This window comes from Varroa jacobsoni, unplaced genomic scaffold (assembly GCF_002532875.2).
Source record: "Varroa jacobsoni isolate VJ856 unplaced genomic scaffold, vjacob_1.0 scaffold_1358, whole genome shotgun sequence".
Lineage (NCBI taxonomy): Eukaryota > Metazoa > Arthropoda > Arachnida > Mesostigmata > Varroidae > Varroa > Varroa jacobsoni.
The window spans coordinates 443953-464757 of record NW_019214260.1 but is presented as its reverse complement, the minus strand read 5'-3'; the positions used below and the strand labels follow the sequence as shown (position 1 = coordinate 464757).

At 39.3% G+C, this 20805-nt stretch overlaps 1 protein-coding gene across 2 annotated transcripts in view; it reads left to right on the top strand.

The window, feature by feature from the left end:
• The window catches only part of LOC111269143 (pecanex-like protein 4), a 41199-nt gene that overhangs the window by 3117 nt on the left and 17277 nt on the right, over positions 1–20805 (top strand). The window contains exons 1-7 of one of the 2 annotated variants that reach the window (XM_022848541.2): positions 6693–6904; positions 8685–8935; positions 9739–9843; positions 13918–14069; positions 14829–15071; positions 17482–17610; positions 18488–18756. In XM_022848541.2, coding sequence (XP_022704276.1) covers positions 6856–6904; positions 8685–8935; positions 9739–9843; positions 13918–14069; positions 14829–15071; positions 17482–17610; positions 18488–18756 — 1198 coding nt within the window. In that variant the 5' untranslated portion in view covers positions 6693–6855. Of the gene's footprint in view, positions 1–6692; positions 6905–8684; positions 8936–9738; positions 9844–13917; positions 14070–14828; positions 15072–17481; positions 17611–18487; positions 18757–20805 lie in introns of those variants that run through there. The other variant, XM_022848539.2, reaches the window with a different exon arrangement.

Genomic DNA, 20805 nt, shown 5'->3' with positions numbered 1-20805 from the left:
GTAATACATTTATAATAATAGTAATAATAATTAACCGTCTACAATAAATTGTCAAGTATTCTTTTTCATTTAAAACAACAGGCGGTAGAAAACGTGGTTAAATAGTATAGACAAACGATTACGTTACGCTTGAACAAACTCTATAAAACTATTTAGAACCTAGAACTGCCCACCAAAACAAACATGAAAATGATATAAAGGGGTTGTATCCACACATCCTATCCTGCGGCATCCGAGTGGATGGATTCCTGACACTGGCAGGTGGCCTCCGATATTCGGGATTGATTCAGCCAGTTCTAGACACAGCCTTGGACCCGGTTTTCTACAGTTTTTTTTTTTATAAATTCAATCGCTGTTGCGTATCGTACACGTTGTTTCAGTCGATCCATTTAAGTCACTAGAAAGTTTAATGAGGATTCAGTTGGCACAGTCAAAGCAGAATCGGATTCAGTAGACACGTGTAGAAAATAAAGGGTATTAGTGTGCGTAAAATGTATATATATATATATATATATATCGCCGTTGGAAAGATACTGACCTTCTTCTTTATAGCCAAATATCTTTTGATATTTTCAAGTAATCCAACTAAACCTAATTAACACCGTTATAAAGTTCTCAGAGGCCAAAACAGATGCTAGCTTCATGGTGCAAGACGCGGGCTATACGATCGAAGTTTTTTCGATTTTCGTCGACTAGCTAAACATATATGTGGTATGCCGCAGTATTTCGAATTTTATGTCCGGTATCGGCATTTTTCTTGGCGGCAGAAATTCATATTTCACGATTCTTTTCTACTTATATTAAATACATAGCATCACGTTTTGGCGGCGATCTGAGTTTGCCACAATTTAATTTTTTTTCATTGACATATCATTGTCGTAAGTGATCTACTTTTCGTCATGATCAAGAACTTTAGAAATAGTTCGATTCTATTATGTTACTGTAGAGGCTTGCAGACGGAAATACAATCGAGTGAACCCTTCTGTGGCACCTAAGCATCGATTATTTTTATACCCCGCTTCCTTCCCTAATTGACCGCCTATTAGAAGGAGCATCTCTTACCACAGGAGCTGACGTAACTCATATTACCTGAGATACGTGATTTTAAAGCCATTTAATTAGAAAAACAGCTAATGCTGCTTCGGTAACGAAAAAAAAAAATATATATATATATATATTTTGTTTTTTTTTTGTTTATATTGCCGTGGATAACAAGGTTTCCACCGACGAGCTGTAATATATTCGGTCTCAAGCAAATATGTACACATTTAGGCTGCATTTATCTAGAAAGTACGATATTATTAATATTTGCAGTGTGCATCTTTACGTCCGGTCGTGCTAGCGAAGTATGGTATTTTTCGCACCTAGTCCACGGAGCATCCTTATAGCTGCGTGGGCCACGCGACTCGCTATAGTAAATGACTATTGGTTATCCGGCTTTTTATTAAAGAATTCAGTCGTTACCCATTCGACCTCTACTGGTGCCTTTGTGGAGTCCTCGAACTTCCACTACGCACACTTTGCTTGTTCGAACCGCACTTTCATGTGCCATTCCGAAGCAGTCGGTTTCCGTTCCACGCAGTCCCGTGATGTTTCGCTTTTCAGGGTTTTCGAACCCGAAAAACTTTCTGGGCAGTACGGCGCAATAACAGAAGCGGTCCTCATTGAAGGATATGTTAAGCGAGAACACTATATGGGGCAAAAGCTTCTAGAACGAGCTGTGTCCTTGTGCAACCCTTTACGTGACCATTTGAATGACACGCTTGTCTAGTCCGTTGTACCATGCGTGACCGTCAACCGTTCTAATTTGTTTGACGCGGTTTTACCTGAAGCAATCTCCGGCTCGCGACAATTTGGAACAGATTGTGCTCATTGTCACAACTCCGCCGAAATGTTCGAAGAAGCACTGCGCTCCAGCGTCCGGATCACGGTATCAGACACCACCCCCTATTGGCACAAGCTGGACAAAATAGGTGCAATTATCGATTAATACAAAAACCTGAGAATCCTTACCTTCCGCAAACTTTGATGGACCCATGAAGTTTAGCCTAACCTTCTCAAAGAGGCGCTTCAGAGGCGGTACCGGGTGAAGCGCATCGCGTCGCCCTGGGTCTCAGCTACACTGCCGGCGAACTTCGCACCGTGCGACCCCCCTCGACTCACGGTGCAAGTTTAGTTCTAATAAAGAAGCGATCTGTAATGCGTTGCAATGTCTTTCGGAAGCAGATATGGCCCCGAGTGACACAGCTTATTTCAGCTGAAATGTAATGCATTGTAAAGCAGCGTTTTCTTCCCTTCGAAAAGGCCCCGAACAATAGAGCTGTTACTAGCGACCTAGAATTTGTTCAGCCTCAAGCGACTCTTTGTATACAGATTTAGACCGATTTACCAAAGAACTATAATATTTCTCGTATAAACACCATATGTGATTACGCTCTTGGTTACTGAATTTAATATGCCATTTTCATTACGTCGCTCAGCCGCGTTGTGGACGACCTTTTGTAATAAACCTACTTTTTTGACTTCGCCTGCACACATTTTTAGATCGCAGGCCTATTTTTATGAGTCGGCACGGGTATTGTGTCTTTCGAATCCTAGATGATCAATAGTTTAAAAAGTAAAGCTAAATATTCAAGATAGCCTCTAAAGGCATTGTGAGGGAACAGAAACTCTGCGACATGTCTTTGCACAATCGCTACTAATTTAAAGACTGAATTCGTTCTGAAAACAATGTTTATTATTTAAGGAATGCCCATTGTAGTTATCTTACACAATGAATACCATCTCAACGATTCAGTCAGTTTCAGATACAATCAACCAATCTCTCAAGTTATGGTTAAGGAACTTACTATAATCATCAAATGCCTCCGTGCCTCCGGACGCAATAGAATTATGCGATAAGGATGCCGCAGTCACGGCCCATACGTATTATTTATGTTACATAAAGCTATTTTGTGTAGTATTACCCACTATTGTGACTTCAAATGAAGTTCTCAAAAACAATGGAGCGTTGGGAAATAACTGACGACTAAAATTGGTGCTTCACCCAGCGATTAGAACTGCAACATATTGCCAAAAATAAATTCTGATTGATACTAACAGGATTGTCGCTAGCGTCATCATGTCATCCTTCTAAAACCCAAGTAAACGGATCGATATCATCATAGATTAGTGGTCTGATTACAGGTCGGATACTCATAGGAGTTTCAATGGAAACGTTTTCGTTGGTTAATCTATAAGTTAAGTTGATTCTTTTGGCGTAGAAACATTCTCAAACGTATTCAACCTCCAATAAGTTTGCTGAATACCGTATGTTTATTCAATGTATTGAATTGTTAACTGTAATAACGGATATGGATAATTTTTATAGCTGAATCGAGGTTTCTACATTGTAATTACAAAGTGCACTGTTTCCAGCGTTTATTTCATTCAATAAAAAGCAAATAAGCCTGTCTATAAACCGGCTATATAAGTTTCCCGCTACATTTCATTGCCCACACTAAAAGACACTAGATCATATAGCAACGTCACCATGATCACTTTAGGCTTGTTCTTATGAAACTCAAGGTATTTTTAACAAAGAAAGAGTTTTATTAGTAAAAACTGAATTCGCCTACTACCGGTTCGTTCATATTAATCTTTGCAATCACCTGAAAGTGCTAGAACACTGGTTCACATATTTACGGTTGGATGTCGTTTTTTATATTGCGCCCTTGTCGTGTAGATGGCCCCAGGGGACGTCGTAAATCTGTGTATCAGTTTGGCCTGGCGCATGCATCGCAGATTTCTCGTCCTTCTCTTCAGACCGGAATGGGGGAAGGTCAAGGGGTTTGGTCAAACCACAGTCTCTGTGGAGTTAAGTACCGGTTCCAATAAGGCCTTTAAGGCTGCGGCGTTGGATTGAGACACATACAAATCCAGGGAAAGCTTGAATAGTTTAGTTCGAGTCTCTCAATAGTGCAAAAGTCTCCGTGTGGATGAAGTGCACCTTTCGGCCAGAAGGCCGACAGGCTTATCGTCCAATCACGTTACCGACTCTCTTCTGAACAGATGTAATGAAACCGACGTATCTCGGTAATCGGTTCACTCAATATAGGTTATAGTGTCTTGTTTGCAGGCACTAGCCGACCCTGCTGGAGCTGATAAAGGGGAAATAGACGCTACAAGACTTTGCGGCAACGCCTAGATGTTTTCCAATCGCGGCTCTATCAATGATGCGAGCAATCGATATGATATTTCTATTGCCCTGCAACATACTACCACAGATGGGAAAATTGGTATTTTACCGTGTTCAGAATTAACAGCGTCATATTAAATGGGTTTTTTTGCTTATCATCTTATGCAGAAGAGATGGTAATTTGATGTACGAAGTTCACGCTATTGACAATCATTTGTACATTTTGCCTATATAACAAGAAGGGCTTGTCAAACCAAACACCTTTATTTGGTAGATCTTTTCTCCAGGAGCATCAAGGTAGCTGGATTAGCGTAAAGCATCTAGCTCACGAGATATTAATTTTAAAATATTGGTCATCGTATTTGTTTGCGACAAAGTGATCTACTATTAGCCGCGTCATCTATACTAGTTTCCAAACCAAACTCTTTTTGCCGGAAAGGGGGGTATAGGACAGATAGGGAACTTTCTAGCAACAGCAATTTTTCTAAGGGCTAACTGTAAGTCTACACAGGATATATATAGGATTATGATTATTCCCAGAAAAGAATTGCTCGAGTCAAAACATTTAGCCCGCAGATCCTTTTTGCATGTTTTCAGTGTTTCTTACACTGAAATGTTCTAATTACATGAACTAAAAGAAATACAGGTTTCAAGCCACTACTCTCAGCGAGCGATGATATTATCAACCTAATCTTCATTATCTGTACTGTTTTGTATTCATGAGCTCCCTAGCAAGGTGTGTTGCTCAAACCTTTTGCACCTAGACTCGTCTGCCAACTCTCTGACGGCCTGAATCCTTTCAATGTATGTCAGAAATCACAGAAGCAATTCGTTTGAAATCTACGACGGCATATATCGTAATGATCCATGCAGAGTTTGAGTGTAAATTCTTTGATCAGTTCGATTAGTATGTGCAATAGATACGACTGCGCTAAGGCATACCCTTGATGTAATCACATATTAACCTTATCTAGATGGTAGAATCAGATTTGTTAAGTTCTTGATAGCTTCTTGGCAGCCTGTTGTGCTACATGAAAAGGTTCTATAGGCTCCATGTTGCTTCTCTCAAATTATTTGAAATATATAAGTGCTCTGTTTGTATGTTCGTGTGCCTTCAGATACCCTTCTAGCTTCAAGAAACACAGAACGAATATGTGGTCTTCTCAACGAAAGCCAGATTAAGGCCATGCAGCGGAATGGGCAACAGAGCAAATGAACTGAAGATGTCCCAACAACGCAGCTGTACCTTCCCAAACACTTTAATAACTGTATTAAGGAAGGACATTGCAATGATGTACGTCTTGCACACGTACACTTTTCCGTCGTACGAATCTATCAATTTAGAACGTAGCATTTCCTGCCGAATCCGATCCGATAACATACTATAACATATCTGTTGGATCTGTATCGTATGGAGATTATATCTCCATGTGCAATATCTCCTCTAATCGCTTCCCCTAACAAATATACGCCGGACAGCAAGCATCTTGCAGCTTCTTTTTCAAAGATTCGCACTTGTTGAAACTAATAAACAATTAATCAAACTCAGAGTTACGTTCTCCTGTGCCTCGGCTAGTTCTAGATTAATAAGTCTGGATATACCTTAATTGCTTCGTTGATGGCAAAACTTCATTCCTAGTGCCGTAGGACTTACGGTCCGGCCAGGGCAGCTGCTTCCATATGTAGCTTACATTGTAAAGTATGTCAAGCTCGCCAGTGAGTCCTAGTCTACGAAAAAAAGATGGTAGCCAATAGAAGCGTCCATTAAAAAGCTTAAAAATGTTCCAGTCCAAGAGAGTAGTACCCATAAGTGCACATTTTTTAGAAGAAATATTACTAGCGACAATTAAATTTCTTTACGTTAGTCGTATTTTAAGCTACCATGCTTGAGGGTAAAAGAGAAAATGACCCAGAGGTTGGAATATCTTGATAAAGAGCTTTCATTTATATATGGTTTCGCGCGTAAAGCGAATAACGAGCTTGAGTAGATGAGGGAGTAAGCAATGGCTACAGGGTAACAATGATGGGATAGTTTTTCCTTCAACAACGGCTTCATTATTGCCCCTGCTGAGCTAACTACTGTAAGGGTCATTCTTCGGCCAGCCCAGCTTTTTTCTCCGGCCTATTCATAGCGCGAGGCCTTCCGTGGCACCGTGCTAGAATTTGCCTACCCATCCTGAAATCTACGCTAGCGAGTCACAGTGAATCAGCCCTCTCTAAAAATAACAATATAATATTCCGCTTGTCTTTTTTTCACCATTTTATTGGAGTTCAGTCTTGCTTTTTGCACCGCTTTTCTTTTCCTCTAGTTGTCCTCGGGCAGTATGTTTTTTCCTAGCTCTAGCTGGCCACGATGGTACCCTCACGCCATAATGTCGGCTACCGGTCTGTTGGTTTCAGCTGAGATTGGTGCCGCTAGCGAAACAGAATTACGCTAAGGACAGTGGCGAGTGCCTCTTTGGCTTCCACCCGCCCGCTTACCTGGCCGATGGGCTCATTTTAGGCGGGACAGGACGCCATGGAAAGATAATGATCGTTTCCATAATAATAACAACAACAACAGCCCTATTTGTGTTGCATTAACGCATTTCTGTTGTTCTATACTTTCATGATACTTCAATAATTTTTTATGAGTATATTATTTTATAGTTGCTTATGTCCCACATAGATGCATACAAATGTTCGTTTACTACGTATTTAGAACGTATAGCAGATACTTTGAAATTGGTTAGTTATTTCAAGGTCTTTGTTCTATTACTTGGCAGAAGATCTTACGTAGTATATAAAGCCTTGTCTACATCGACAGAACTATCTAAAAATGAAGATTTAATTTAATTTTTTTTTTTTTGTGCAAATATCATGAAATAATTCGTAAATAATTCGGAGTAATGCTTCACAAGTTTATACTCACAGACTATTGGATAGCCTTTTAGTCAGGTAAGAATCTTAGAGTAATGCGGTAAACGATATTGATACTAACATGTTTTCGCCTGAATTTCCAATTTTAGTACGATCCTTTATAACAACTTGAACGTAAATCAACATTTGGCTAACATCAAAGCTAAAATCGAAGTTAAAGCTATATAACTATTTTCGCTTAATTTATTCCTTTTCATAACTCTGTATCATTATGTAGTTTTTTTTTTTTTTTTTTTTTTCTGAACATAGCTATTTCGCGCTGTGGTACGGCAGTTGCCCGTTGAAGTCATATAACTAACTTCAGAAAATGCCAAATGGCTACAAATAATGTTTCTTTAAGAAGCGATTGAATTTCTAGTATTTACTCGATACGATGTTCTGTTATATATTTATTTGAACTATCGTTTGTATGCATGTATTTTAGGTGATTCAGATTGCGTGCGGCCTTCACACCGCGCACGTTACCCCCACCCCTGAGTTCTGACCGAATACTCTCGACTCTTCTTCTTAGTCGATTATACCGTTTGCACTGGTGGCTAGGGCCAACAGCCGGTTCCTGCCTATTCTTGTATATTTTAACCTTTCAATGTTCATAATGTAAATAGTAAGTGCAATTTCTTTGTCCTCTAGATACATGTTCAAGTTGCTACTGGAACAAACACCTCTTACGCAGTCAACCAAATGTATTCTATAAGAATATGGTAAAACAATTATATATAGTTGTATATATAGGAAATATAGTTATATGGCTAACAAGGCGTACGCTTTGCATTGGCAGCCTTATAAGTGTTTTCAAAACGTACTTCGCGCGGCCCTGCTGTCTCGCTCATTTGTTTTTCTATATATTGATTCAGTTAATTGATCTTACTTGTCGACGATACTGGGTCCAGGAGCTTCTATGTATACATAGCCGTAAATGTGTATCGCAAGCGTGTAGCGCGATTTCTACACTTTTACGAATGAAACAACTATTATGATAGGGTTACGTATAGACAATTGCAGTCCCAGAACGCAAATGCTTAGCTTTTTCTTTACAAATCGACTGGTTAATAGTGCTACCATGACATAATTGGTATTCGAGCCTCGTTGATAGGCATCCCGATGCCTAGTTCGGATGTAAGATCGCTAATCGTATGTTACTGGAGTCCTACAAACCTAGCGTACGGCCGGTTGTCTTCGAGCCAACGAGACGGCTTTCCGTCAATATGAACACTAACATACACAGGTTGAAATTGAGCATATCTGTCATTGTCTAACTCCAAACACCTAGTGACATTGACTTGGTCCTGCTGTTTGAAGTAAACAATGTGAGATATATTGGCAACGGTTCTATTTTAACATAGAGAAATTTTTAAAAGGGTTCACCAATTGAGGGCCCACAGAACTGCTATATGGGATGGAGGCCTTTAAAAGTTGGTCATTGTTTAAATACATATTCTTCTCTTACGGCATTGAATAACATTACGTGCGTAGAGATCTAGAAGCCTTCATAATTATTATTCGTTTGAATGCTCTGCAGAGTGTAGCAGCACGTTCTTACTCTCTATAGCCAATTACAAATTTCAATTTTTTTCGAATTAATTTTCAGATACGCTACGGGGTTGTCCTCGGCTGAGCTATTGGCTGCTCGAAAGTGGTCTATTTTTTTTCCCATTTATCGTTGGTGGCCTCTTGCTGGACTCTCTGGTGCGCAACTACTACCTCGACTTCTATTCCGCCTGTGGAATATTTGCTGCTCTATCATTTGTGCTTGTCATTGTGCTGTGGGTTGTGTGCGAGGTGCGGCGAGGCCATATTGTAGCTCCTGAGTACACCGACGATGACATGGTACACTCGAAGGTAGGTTTGTTTATATTCCACTTTAAGACCAGTAGATTTTGTCTGTGCGTGTATGCAAACCATCTCGAACGGGGTTTTAACGGCTTTTTGTGTATAAGCGTTTAGCTTAGCTGGAAATGATGATGACGACATTAACAGATGCAAGAAAAAATCGGTCGTACGCTGAAAAAAAGCATAAGACATTACTTTTCTTAAATCTGGTTGGCATCAGGCAACGGCTCAGAGCCACTTAAGAATATCTGTGTTGCTTATCTACTTGGTTTCATGAGCGGTTTAGAATTTACATGGAATTTTGAAAATTTCCGTCTGGGGACAACGGGACAGCGGTGGAATAATGGGTCACGATAACTCAGTCACAGTTTGGAGCAGACAACAGCTAACACAAACAGTACTGGACATCTGTTACGAAGTTACAATATGGCTAGAGGGCGATTAGAGAAGATCTCGCTCGAGAGAACTTAATGATGAAAAAATTGCGATTCCTTTTGTGTGTGATTGGACGCGATGCGGCTGAACTTCCAAAGCAAGGTAATCGGCTCTAGGAAATAGCCTGGGCCGTGTAATAATGAATCTAATGGGACAAGATTTTAATAAACTGCAATTTAGCAGTAGCTATAAGAGAGAATCCGAACCAGTACAACAGAATAATAGCACGTCTGCGGGAGTAAGTTCGTGTTGAGACGATGCCATGTTGTACTTCGGCTCGATGCATTGTTTGATAACAAACTTTCCAATAAATGCATTTTCCCGTTCACTCCGGTACTTATTCAGACTACCGCAAAAACGATCGTTCTTGATTGCAGGACAAATGGCCGTGTGCATACAGACCCTTTCCTTGTGCCTTTTTATATGCGATCACAGCGGCTTGCCTTGAAGCGTCTGTTCTCTACTTAAACTTCTGGCTTAGCGTAAGTATAACAACATATTCCTAACAACGATTAATTAGGGTACACAACTGAGGAATTGAGAAGGAATTGAAGAATTATTATAATATGATATATTAGATCCCATATATTTTAGGTTTTGGCAATGATTGTGTGTTCTACGGAAACAAGTTGATGATGGCCAGCGTTAAGAACAACGTGATAACTTGTTTAGGTGGCATTTTAACGGTATTGACTTGCTTAAAGTATTTGCCAGCATTGGAGGGACCTGAACATTGCTTTATGAAGCCGACTCGGATTGGTACCTTAATGTCCCGGCCGATTTGCTGTTTAGACCCCTATGGCTAAAAAACCAAGGCTCGTTAGTTTAGGCCTTCTCGTCGACACGCATATATACATATATGTTACTAGATATTTAACTAATGTATAAACTGTTTATAAGCAGAATTTGTGAATCTGAGAAATTGATACATTTGAGGACACGTTATTAGGGAAACCCCGCAGCATATCAACATTATGGACAGACTGGAAGCTCTTGACATTCGGCAATTATTTTAGCGCGACGATCCAAATTGAAGACGTTTATTGGTCATTTCGGTCGCAAATAACAATATCGACTGCGGGAAATTATCAGGAAAAACACAATACCTGTGCCTGGAAGAGGGTGGATAAGTAGCTTTATCCATACAAATTGTCAAGGGAACAGTGTTTCTATGCATTTCGCTAATGCTAGACAAATGTAGATTACTATAATACAGCTGGATGAATGTACACGTGTACAAGAAAAGTATTCGTGGAACGCAACAATGGCAAGGTATCATGATCATTATAATGTTATTACTTTTGTTTATGAGCTAGTTTTTATTTAGATAGAGACGACTCAGCTGTGCTTACTGTATGAAGACCTCAAAGCTCTGTTGATTAATAGCCCAGCGAACTCATACTGGTTGAAACGACAAACTTGATTTCTAAACGTTTCTTACGTTAAAACGCTCACCACACAAGCGACGTGGGTTGATTATAATTGACGGATGAGCTGCAAAGGGGATCCAACAATAGCTCATACCTCTTTAGCTTGAACAATCCGAAGTTGACAAACCGATCGTAACAAAAGGAGACAAATCATTAGTCACAATATTGAATATTATAAAGAAATTAAATGAAGACTGGTCATAGCCTCCGTAACACCGTGGCGATAGGTGGAGCTTTTCAGGCATGTTGCTCGCTGTAAGCGCGCACGTTTACGCCAGTGACGAGCACTCACTCGAACACGGTCCTTATAAAAGCTCAGGAAAGCTCAGGAGGTCCCTGCTGCGATTTGCGGCAACCTTTAGTTTGGCGTGTTCCGGATCCAACGGCGATCGATTCCTGTCGTACTCTTCGTAGACCTCGCTAAATTTAACAACATATCAACATAACTAAAACTATATGATCGTATTAAACAGTTTCTAGCTTCGATTCTATTGTACAGCCTATAGTTTTTTTTCCTGGATGATCCATTAGGAAAGGTATTAGATAACTACTCTCAGCAAGTTCGTTGCCGATATACATATATATATATATGTCCGCCTTGTGCCTCGTGATGGGTGAAGGCTGTCGCGGGTAACCCACTTAGCCGCTGTCGTCCATAGAGCTTAAGATAATGGCCATAAAATTGATCATAATTAGGACGGATATATGTGTCGCAAATAATTTCACGTAGACATGGACATTTAGTTTTATTATAATCGCCTTTGTTGTTATAGATGGGTATAAAAGCATATGGTTTAAGACTCGTTCCGCGCTCTTTTCTTCATTGCCATAGCAGAAAAGGGTCCGCATAGAAACATTCATCCATTCCTGCCACTTAATGCAGATTTCTGATATCGGTGGACGATGGTGTCTGGCGATGTTAAGTAGACGGACATTTATGTAAGAACTCTCGATGCGGTAAAATAATTTGCTACTGTCTGTATGTTGCTGGGCCGATGATGAATGACGACGCGCAATAAAAACACTTATTGCTAAAAAGATCCTAGCACCAACATGTTGCTTTGGATATTTACTTTGTGATCGGTTGCGAGCGTGGACTAGATCTACATTCGATTTCCGTGAATTGCAGCTTCCCTTATAAAAGCTTCATCAGTACGAACAGAAAAAAGAGAATGTTTTTGCTAACATCAGAACATGTCATCTTTCTTCAGATGAAGAAATACCGTACTCGAGATCCTGATCACTCAGCAATATGAACGATAAGCTAAATAGCTAAATAGTCTGAACATCTAGCAAACAGCCGGTCCACATTCATACTTACAAAATGGCAGTCAATATCGAAGACCAAACTAACCTCAAAGCGCCTCTTGGTTCTCCGTTTGAAAGATACTCGAATTTGTTGAGAATAATACACCATGAATAATTTTCGTTTTGTCGCGTCTTCGAGGTCCTAATACATCTATATTTGCTCGCCATTTTGGCATATTTCGAAAAAGCTCTAGGCTACAATGTATGAGATTTAAGAGATGTGATGTTTTAGAGATAGGTACCGATGTGCCCGAAAGGGGCATAGTATGTTTATTCGGTTAACAATTCATTTGTTCAGTATCTTGGTTCTATGTGTATAGAACCTATGGTAATTCAAGTGCGATATTGTATGATATGACCGAGGTAAGCGTTCTGAGCTTGATGATCTGACTTAGTTCGATACATCAGCGCAGAATTTAGAGCATTACAAGATTTGTCAGTAGGTCCCATAACGAAACAGTGAACCTTGTAAGATGCAAACTGGAATATGGTGAGAAAGCTGGCACTTTTATATATCGTCGATCATTGCGGACTTGATTTTTGGCATAATTTGGCTCCGAATTACGGTAAAATCAACGATAAGCTTTCATATCTGGTAGGCAAAATGTCTACAGAGGAAAGTAATGAAGTCTCTGCCGACGCATACGGTAGACAAGCTGACAACGACAACGTAAAATTTGCAAAAAAGACAAGATGTATTTCTATTCTATTTCTGGATACTTAAGAACAATTAGGGTAATAATAGCAACTCAACTGTCAACTGCTCACCAAATCTGCCTTTTCTACGATCGACTTAGCTCAATTTAAGATATAAGAGCATAGATTTAGGATCCGTCCAAGACCTTCCAGTTCACTTTGGTGACTTGGTGTAATTAAAATCATTAATGGCTGTACGATTTTTCTTTATCTATGACCATATATTATTCATTTTAATTTTTGCGAGCCGACAATTTCTTGCTATAGACTGCTTTGTGCTATACGTGAATCGGGTGGTGCTTTAAACATGTGTCACGATGCGTTTATGTGACTCCAAAATAAATGCGTCGTTATCTAGGCATAAATATCGTATCAAGATAAGTATCCAGAACGCATGATTGTGGCCATTCAAACATTTTTTGACTTATTTAGTTCAACCTATATAACGAATATAGTCCTCAACCTCTGCAGGATCTCGCTAATGGGAATTTTATTCATTTCTATATCTGAACAGACCCGTCCTGAAAAAGGTGACATGCAGTGCTAAGTCTAGCCCATAACCGCTTATAATACCATTCCGTCCTTTCTTACGGTTTCTTGCTTTCCAGTTAGTTCAAGAACTATGTATTTGTCGGTATTACTATGTTTAACTCTTTAGATTTTATAATAGAAAGTTTGATATTTTCATACTGTGAAAACTGATTATCATAAATGTTCCACCGGTGTTTTAGGAACATTTTAGAAAATTTATAAATAGAGCTGTCGTCGAATACGACACATTTAAATCGTCATATTGATTTAGAATTAGTCATAAATGTCTCAATAGTAGCGCTGAACGAATTCAATTAACGAAACCTGCATACGTAAATCTGATAACGTATCGATTGATGCGATCAAGCATTTTGAGGAAAGATCATTTTGGAATTCTAATGAATTGCATACATTAGTGTGTTGATCAGTGCTCAATTAGCCAGCTAGCAGTATACTTGGATGGCGAGTTTAAGCCTAGGCATAATTTACAAAACTTAGACATGTCTCTAATAATCAAATTTTCCTATAATCGATAATTAATTAGAGCCTTAAATCCGGTTGCTGTATTTTCTATTATATGGGACCACGCAGCATAGAAAGGTGATTAAATATTGGACAGTTGAGATGCTAATACGACATCTACTATGGCTAGCTGATTGCGTCACGTTCCATTCGCTGGCAGTAGAGGCTCCCGTAGAGACCGCCAGCTTTCAACCACCAATAGGCGCATTTCATGAAACTTGGTAAGTTTAGTTTCGAGTCTGCATACAGTAGGTTAAATTGGATAGGTCCTGTTCTAGATAAACTGTCTCTACCTCGGCCTGGAAGTGCCTCGAAGACTAGTGAACGCGAAATGCATTGTTCTAAAGTAAATTTATGATTAAAAAATAAACAATTTATTATATAACAAGTTTTAAAGAAATACATAGAGCTTTGATGCTTCGACCGTATGGCTTTGACTATGATATAGAGGCAAAACAGAAAACCACATGATCCAGAGCGATGTTTCTTGATCAAATTATCTAAGATAGAAGTTTGTTAAAATCGTGAAAGAATCTAGATCTATTCGTATGCATTGTCTTGGCCTTTCGCCCTTGATCTCAAAAAATAGTTGGTGTCAAAGATTTAACGAGCGTGGCAGAGATTTTCACAGTATGCTACCATCAGAGAATGGGGCAACAGAACGAATCGTTATCGAAGTGTATACCCAATAGAATACTTATTATTGCTTCTATTCCTATGGTTAGTAAGTCAAACAGGGCAAAGCAGGCACGTGACGGCCCGGTCTAAACTCGATACAATCCAGCCCTTCCAACTGGCCACTTGTAGTCACTAGTATCTACAGCTTCCATTGATTCGGATTCCTGGGAAAACTGATTAAAGTTAAAGAGAGTTATAAATACGTGATTATGTTTGACGACCCAATAGCTTTCTACAAGGGCTCTAAAAAAGTAAGTTTATTCCTAATTATTATACACTAACTCTTTTGTTGACTGCTACAGGTACCAACCTTTGATGCGACCGTTTTATCTCGGATGCCTAGTAGGTGGCGCAGTCTTCCTACGTGAGGTTCCAGTGGAAGGAATGAACCATATGCTGGTTCCATTTCTTGACACATTTATTTGTTTGTTGCCCCTTCTTTGGCTACTGGGTGTACTTGCGCCTTTAGACGCCCTTAAACTGTGGGCAGGCGAATGGATTTCTACCACACTATTTGGCGGCTCCCCTACGCCTTCCGAGCTTTCGTAAGTCATTCTCATTTTCTTAAAGTACTTGCTTTGGAAGTTGTATTTATATATATCTGACTGTCACAAGAACAACACTAGCATAGCATCTGCAAAACAGAGTTTTTGTTGTTGTCCGCCGTTACAGGCAGATGTCCGCTGCTGTGCCACTTAGAAGCACTTCCTCTGCTGCGGTAGCGGCGGCTGGCTGGCAAACTTTGCCTGCTTGTAATCGCTTATGACGCCAGATCGACTTCTAGCACAGTAATAATGATAAATAGAACTGCAGTGGCTGAATTTGCAAGGCTTATTTTTTGCAGGGCTGCGGTTCACATGCTTTCCGGCCTTGGAATGAATTATAGTCTTGCAGGTTATTACTATCATTGTATTAAAATGTTCCAGCCGAAAAAAATGAATGAAGACCTATCTTTATGTGGTTTAATGAACGAAGACCAAAATCCTGTTGGACCCGTCATCGTATTACGAAATTATAGTATACGTGCTTATTCATATTATGTTATATTATCTTACTTAAGGTACACTCTATGAGACAGCTGTAAAAGTACCTATTCATTCCGTTATAAATTAATGTTCAAAATGTCATAACTTGATTGTCTCTTCGTCATTCTTAAGGGTGTCACTCACGATGCTGTCGATACTTGTCTAAATAAAGGCGTGAGGCCATCTTATGGTGCACAAGAGTATCAAATCATGATAATTTGTTGTCCACTTGTTCGATTAGATCAGACACAGCCTATTTAAATCGATTAAAACGTATCAGGATTGTCAGACCGGCAGATTAAACTAGATATGTCTCTGGGTCAATCAATTTGTCCTGCAGTAGTTGTAAGTCTGTTGTTACATGCTAAAAAGTTAAGGTCCAGATGGATATGTGACATGTGAAATTTCCAAGTGATCCCCGTTTTTCTCATTAAAGCTTTAGATATTAGTAACCTGCGCAGACAAATGTTTAAATATAGTAATTTGGAAATAGGCTATTGCGTTACACTTCATGTATATGCAGTTTATGAAAAAAAAAAAGGTGCCAGATCTTCATTCAGAATCTGACTGAATGGTCTGAATGAAGATCTGGCTGATTGGCCATGCTTATAACGTCCGACCTATTTGGAACCGCAAAAATTGCGCTTCCCAGGTAAAGACCTTCTACAGCTGGGGACGATAATGCTGTTTGCATTGTCATATATCGTCAAGAGGGTAAACATAGGTGCTGACACTTTTCCGGAAGTGAACGCGTCAGACGTTTGCCAACCCATACACTTCTTTGAAACTACTTATTCTAGAAAGTGATCAGTGGCTAGCAATGCGTTCGGTGCTCTCCGTATAGCATCATTTTCTGAGTTTTTTGGTATCTGAATCTCTAAGAGCAATTTACGGAAAAGGCGTGCATTTATGGCTGGCTTGTCATGTCAGTTTATGCTTGTACATTCTCTAAGGCGTCGATTTAAAATGACTGAAGTAGCGGAATATGAAGTAAATGGGTAGTATCAGAAACATGAGCCTCTCTTAACAATTCGACCTCAACTACGAAGAGGATTTCTCATTGGCTACACATCATTGAATTTCTATTTTTATATGCTGCCTATGTGCGCGAAGTGACAGACTTTGTTTTGCCAACCTCTTATTGTCAATATCGTTGATTTTGTTTTAGGAAAAACACTTTCGATGCTACGGAACGGATGAATCATATGTAAATGTGTCTAAAAGTGATCGACCTTCCGAAAGCAGTCTGCGACGGCCAAAAGGAAAATAAAAAATTACCCTTCTGTTTGGAGAATAAATTTACGGCTAAAAACTAATACAGACCACTTACAAATCGTTACTTGTCAACCGACGGATATTCTTTCCCATTCTAAATTGCCTCGTTAGATAAGCTTAAGTGGCGGACCTGAAATAGGAACATTTAAGAGGTACTCCGTGGGCACTCTTGCATTTATCATTGTAACTTCCATTTTACTTTACTACGGCCTTATACAATATCCTAACATAGACTATGCTGAATTTTAATCGAAAACTTACGCTGATTTTCGTAGCAGAGAGTAGTTTGTTGGGATGTATATAGTGTTTTTTGAACAGTCATTTGGGTATATATCTAACAACTGATATTCGGGCAATCGCTTTAATTCTAACTACTTTTTGTTAACTAACTGGATTGGAACCTCGCTTGTCAGTCGCTGTTCTTGGATAAAACCTAGACATTTACCAACGAAGGAAGGCTTTCAGAACCTGCCCGTTATGTAACTCAACGCTCATGTAACCTTGGAACTATAACTGAAATTGCAACACCATAATTATGCTGTTCTAAAATAATATATCTTACGTAATTTCATACAGAAAAGTAGATAGCAACTTAACGATGCGCCCGTACTGATTGAAGACCCTAAATTTTATATTTTTGTACGAAATTTTTCAGGCTGTTTACTAAGTTGCTGGCCTCTTTAACAGTTACTGCTGTGTGCTATTATCTGCAATCATACAAAGCATTATTCGCTTGTGTTTCTGGGTTTGTACTTGCGTTACACTATGCCCATCTCCAAAGATGGTAAGTTGTGCAGGAATCGTGTATTTGCTTACCACAAGCTGCTGCATATACCATTGTTGAAAAAATTCACACAGTCCCCATAGAAGACTAACCTAAGTTTAGCCATTTTGGAGAAAGCCTTTCGTATGTATTTCTAGATATATTTAGGTTACACCTAAAAGCCGAGGTAAATGCCAATCGTCCATAGATTGTTTCTTTGCCGACTTTGCTTATCAACCTTCCTTTAAAATTCGTTAAAATACTTTATCGCAATTATCCTCTTTTCCTTCTTATTTCGGAATTTCAGGTTACTATCTAAATATATACCCATAGAAAAAGGTAGAAACGCAGAGTTCCAGCTGAACTCATAAATCCCTAATATTCTTTCAGTACGTGAGCAGAGAATTTGTAATGAATAATTAAATTGATTCTAATAACAAACGATAGAGTTCGGGCAAATTTTCAGTAATAAATACGATGTTATAACATAAAAAGTACATTGCTTTAGAGCTTAACAACAGCATATGGGCACTTTATTCTTACATCATTGACACCAAGTAAGGCACCGTTGAATAGAGCTGCCAATATATCCAATACTTGTGCCTTTCTAGATGTTTCACATAAAGGGCAATGCAAAATTTGTTGGCCCACGATTATTAGAACACGAAAGCCAATTAAGTGCGACTTACCTTCTATCTAAAGGTACCTTCTGTCGAAGGCCACTAGGTACCAGTAGGTCCAGGCCTCTCTCCAAGCTGAGGACATGGCTAATTAGAAATTCGCAAATAAATCTTATTGAGATTAATCAAATTGCTCCAACCTAGAACAATGCTGAGTGGCAGTAGTGATAATAGTAAACTAAGTCTGCTCTATAAACACCGAGTGTTTTTCTCATCAGGTGGGTCGCTATTCAGCACACGGTTATCGCTGTCCTAAGCGCGATCGCAACGATCAAGGAAGACGCGGTGTCCAGCGAAGCTGAATTGTCTCTCGGAATCATACTAGCCGTTATCCTAGTTATATCTGAGATCCTGTCTTCGTTACAGCGGGTCACTTTCCTCGGCGGCCTTTTTCTCAATCCTTTGTGGAATAACTTCAGGGAAACGAGGAAGACGTCAATCAACGGCATCGTCCATATACTCATTCAGGGTCTTCTTGTACATAGCGGTACGTACACCTAACCGAATACGATCTGCGCATGTACCGAGACGGCAAACATGTCTGAAAGTCTCTATCGTTGCTCTTTGTTTTCGTCCGGCACGGAATCGAGAAGCGTGTAACGTCCTCGTGATGTCTTGCAGACAGGTGAAAAACGTTGTGTCAATGGGTCGATGCAATCCATGAAGGTCAATTGTACATTGTTCGGCCCTAAAATCGAAGCTATTGAATTTCCGTTTAGAGGAGTATGGACGAGGTAACAAGGGAGATTGCAGACTTTTGGTTCAAATCCCCAGAAACGGATACGAATCGATGCAGTCATTCGTACTCGTATCTGGTGCATTAGAAAAGCTGATCAGTTACCTCTTGGAGACCACCATGAATATAATATCTTTCTATAAACCTCTACAAAGGACATCCTTAGTTAAGATGGATACGAAAAAATGTCTTTTTTGAAATTAAGCCTCGAATGCTTATGAATAATTGTGTTGTTTGCAAAAGTGATCGCAGAATTATTTAGAAAAGCCAAATAGTAAAGTTTGTAGCAACCAACATCTTCTTCGAGCAAAGAAGTATAGTAATTCGGAGATATACAGCTAGAAATAATAATAATTCATTTTTATTCATTTCTATTAGTATCTAAATTAGTAAGAGGTATTTTTATATCTATACTAACTCCTGTTCTGAACCTATACGTTTATTTATTCGACTAAGCTTAGACACTAAAGTTACCATACTTTGCGCAATATATTTACGCAAAAATTCTTGAGCAGAATTCTCATCAGTGGACCTAATAACTTTTTGAAAAGGAATAATAGATAATTCTCTATAAGCAGAGCGACCTCCTAAAAATTTCAGTGATACTTATTTCTGAATTGAAGTAATAGTTCGTAAGAGATCTGACGGGTTCTTTACTATTAATCTTTGAAATAATAGATTGTTTCACAGTTCCGGCGTTTTTTTCACGGCTTCACGGGGAGCTTTCGACGGAAGAATGTGTACGTCTTTTAAAATCATCTGGGTTTATAAGGTCTCTTTGTCTATCTATGGTCATAAAAATATTAAGTTTGCCCTCAAAATGCTGCACTGTAGACGAATTCAGAAAGGCAACTATTTCCGTTTTTCTGTTATCCTTACGAAATGTTTCCACTGATTTCTTCTACTTTGCTGTGTAAAAAAGCTGTTAACAAGCGCTATACGAACGTCGCTCCGGCCTACACCTGCAAAGACAGTAACGTTTAACCCATCTATCTTAGCTGTCACTGTCAGATAAAGACTACAAAGAACCCCCGTATTTATTTGTCATAACCGGTCACTAAAGGCATTAGCGGTAGTAGCTCAACGATAAATCTATCGTGGGGCTAAAAACTATCGTATCTGGGAAGTATATATGAATAAGAGCGTATCCATCCCCTGTATGGTGAAAAGTAAACCGGGTGGGCCTTTCACTAAAAAACCCAGCACATACAGCGAATTTTTACAAAAAATTGACGCTAGATACGATAGGTTTAGATGAATTTTTTCATAAGTACGTATTTAGCGCATTATTCAGGTGTAAGCATAGGTGCACTGAAGCTTTAGCATACGGCAGGCCAATACAGCGAACTAGATCGTGCATACGTAAAGGAGAACGAAGGTGTATGTATCTATGTTACACTATTTCGCATCTGTTCTCGTTCTTGATTCCTTTCCATTGGACTTTTGTCCTGCTAAAAGGTATTGCTGACGTATTTCATATATGTCTTGTAACGGCTGAGGTATTCTAGCGGCAATAAGGTTGAAAAAAGCTGGATAATATTCGCATCATGTGTCAGCTTTCGAGGATCTTGATCGTTGTGTGCGTGGTAAAGAAAAACAATCTGGGCTTTCTATTCATCCACTGCTAAAGCTGTTTCAGAACTAGCATCTCCTATCCAGAGCATTAAGATAGAATGACACCGAAAACCGATTATTTACGCCCTCATCGAATGGTGCCACTATACTAACCTTATAGAGAACCTGCTTCTATCAAATGTCACGAATTAAACCCATTGGTCCGTATATAACAGATAGATATAA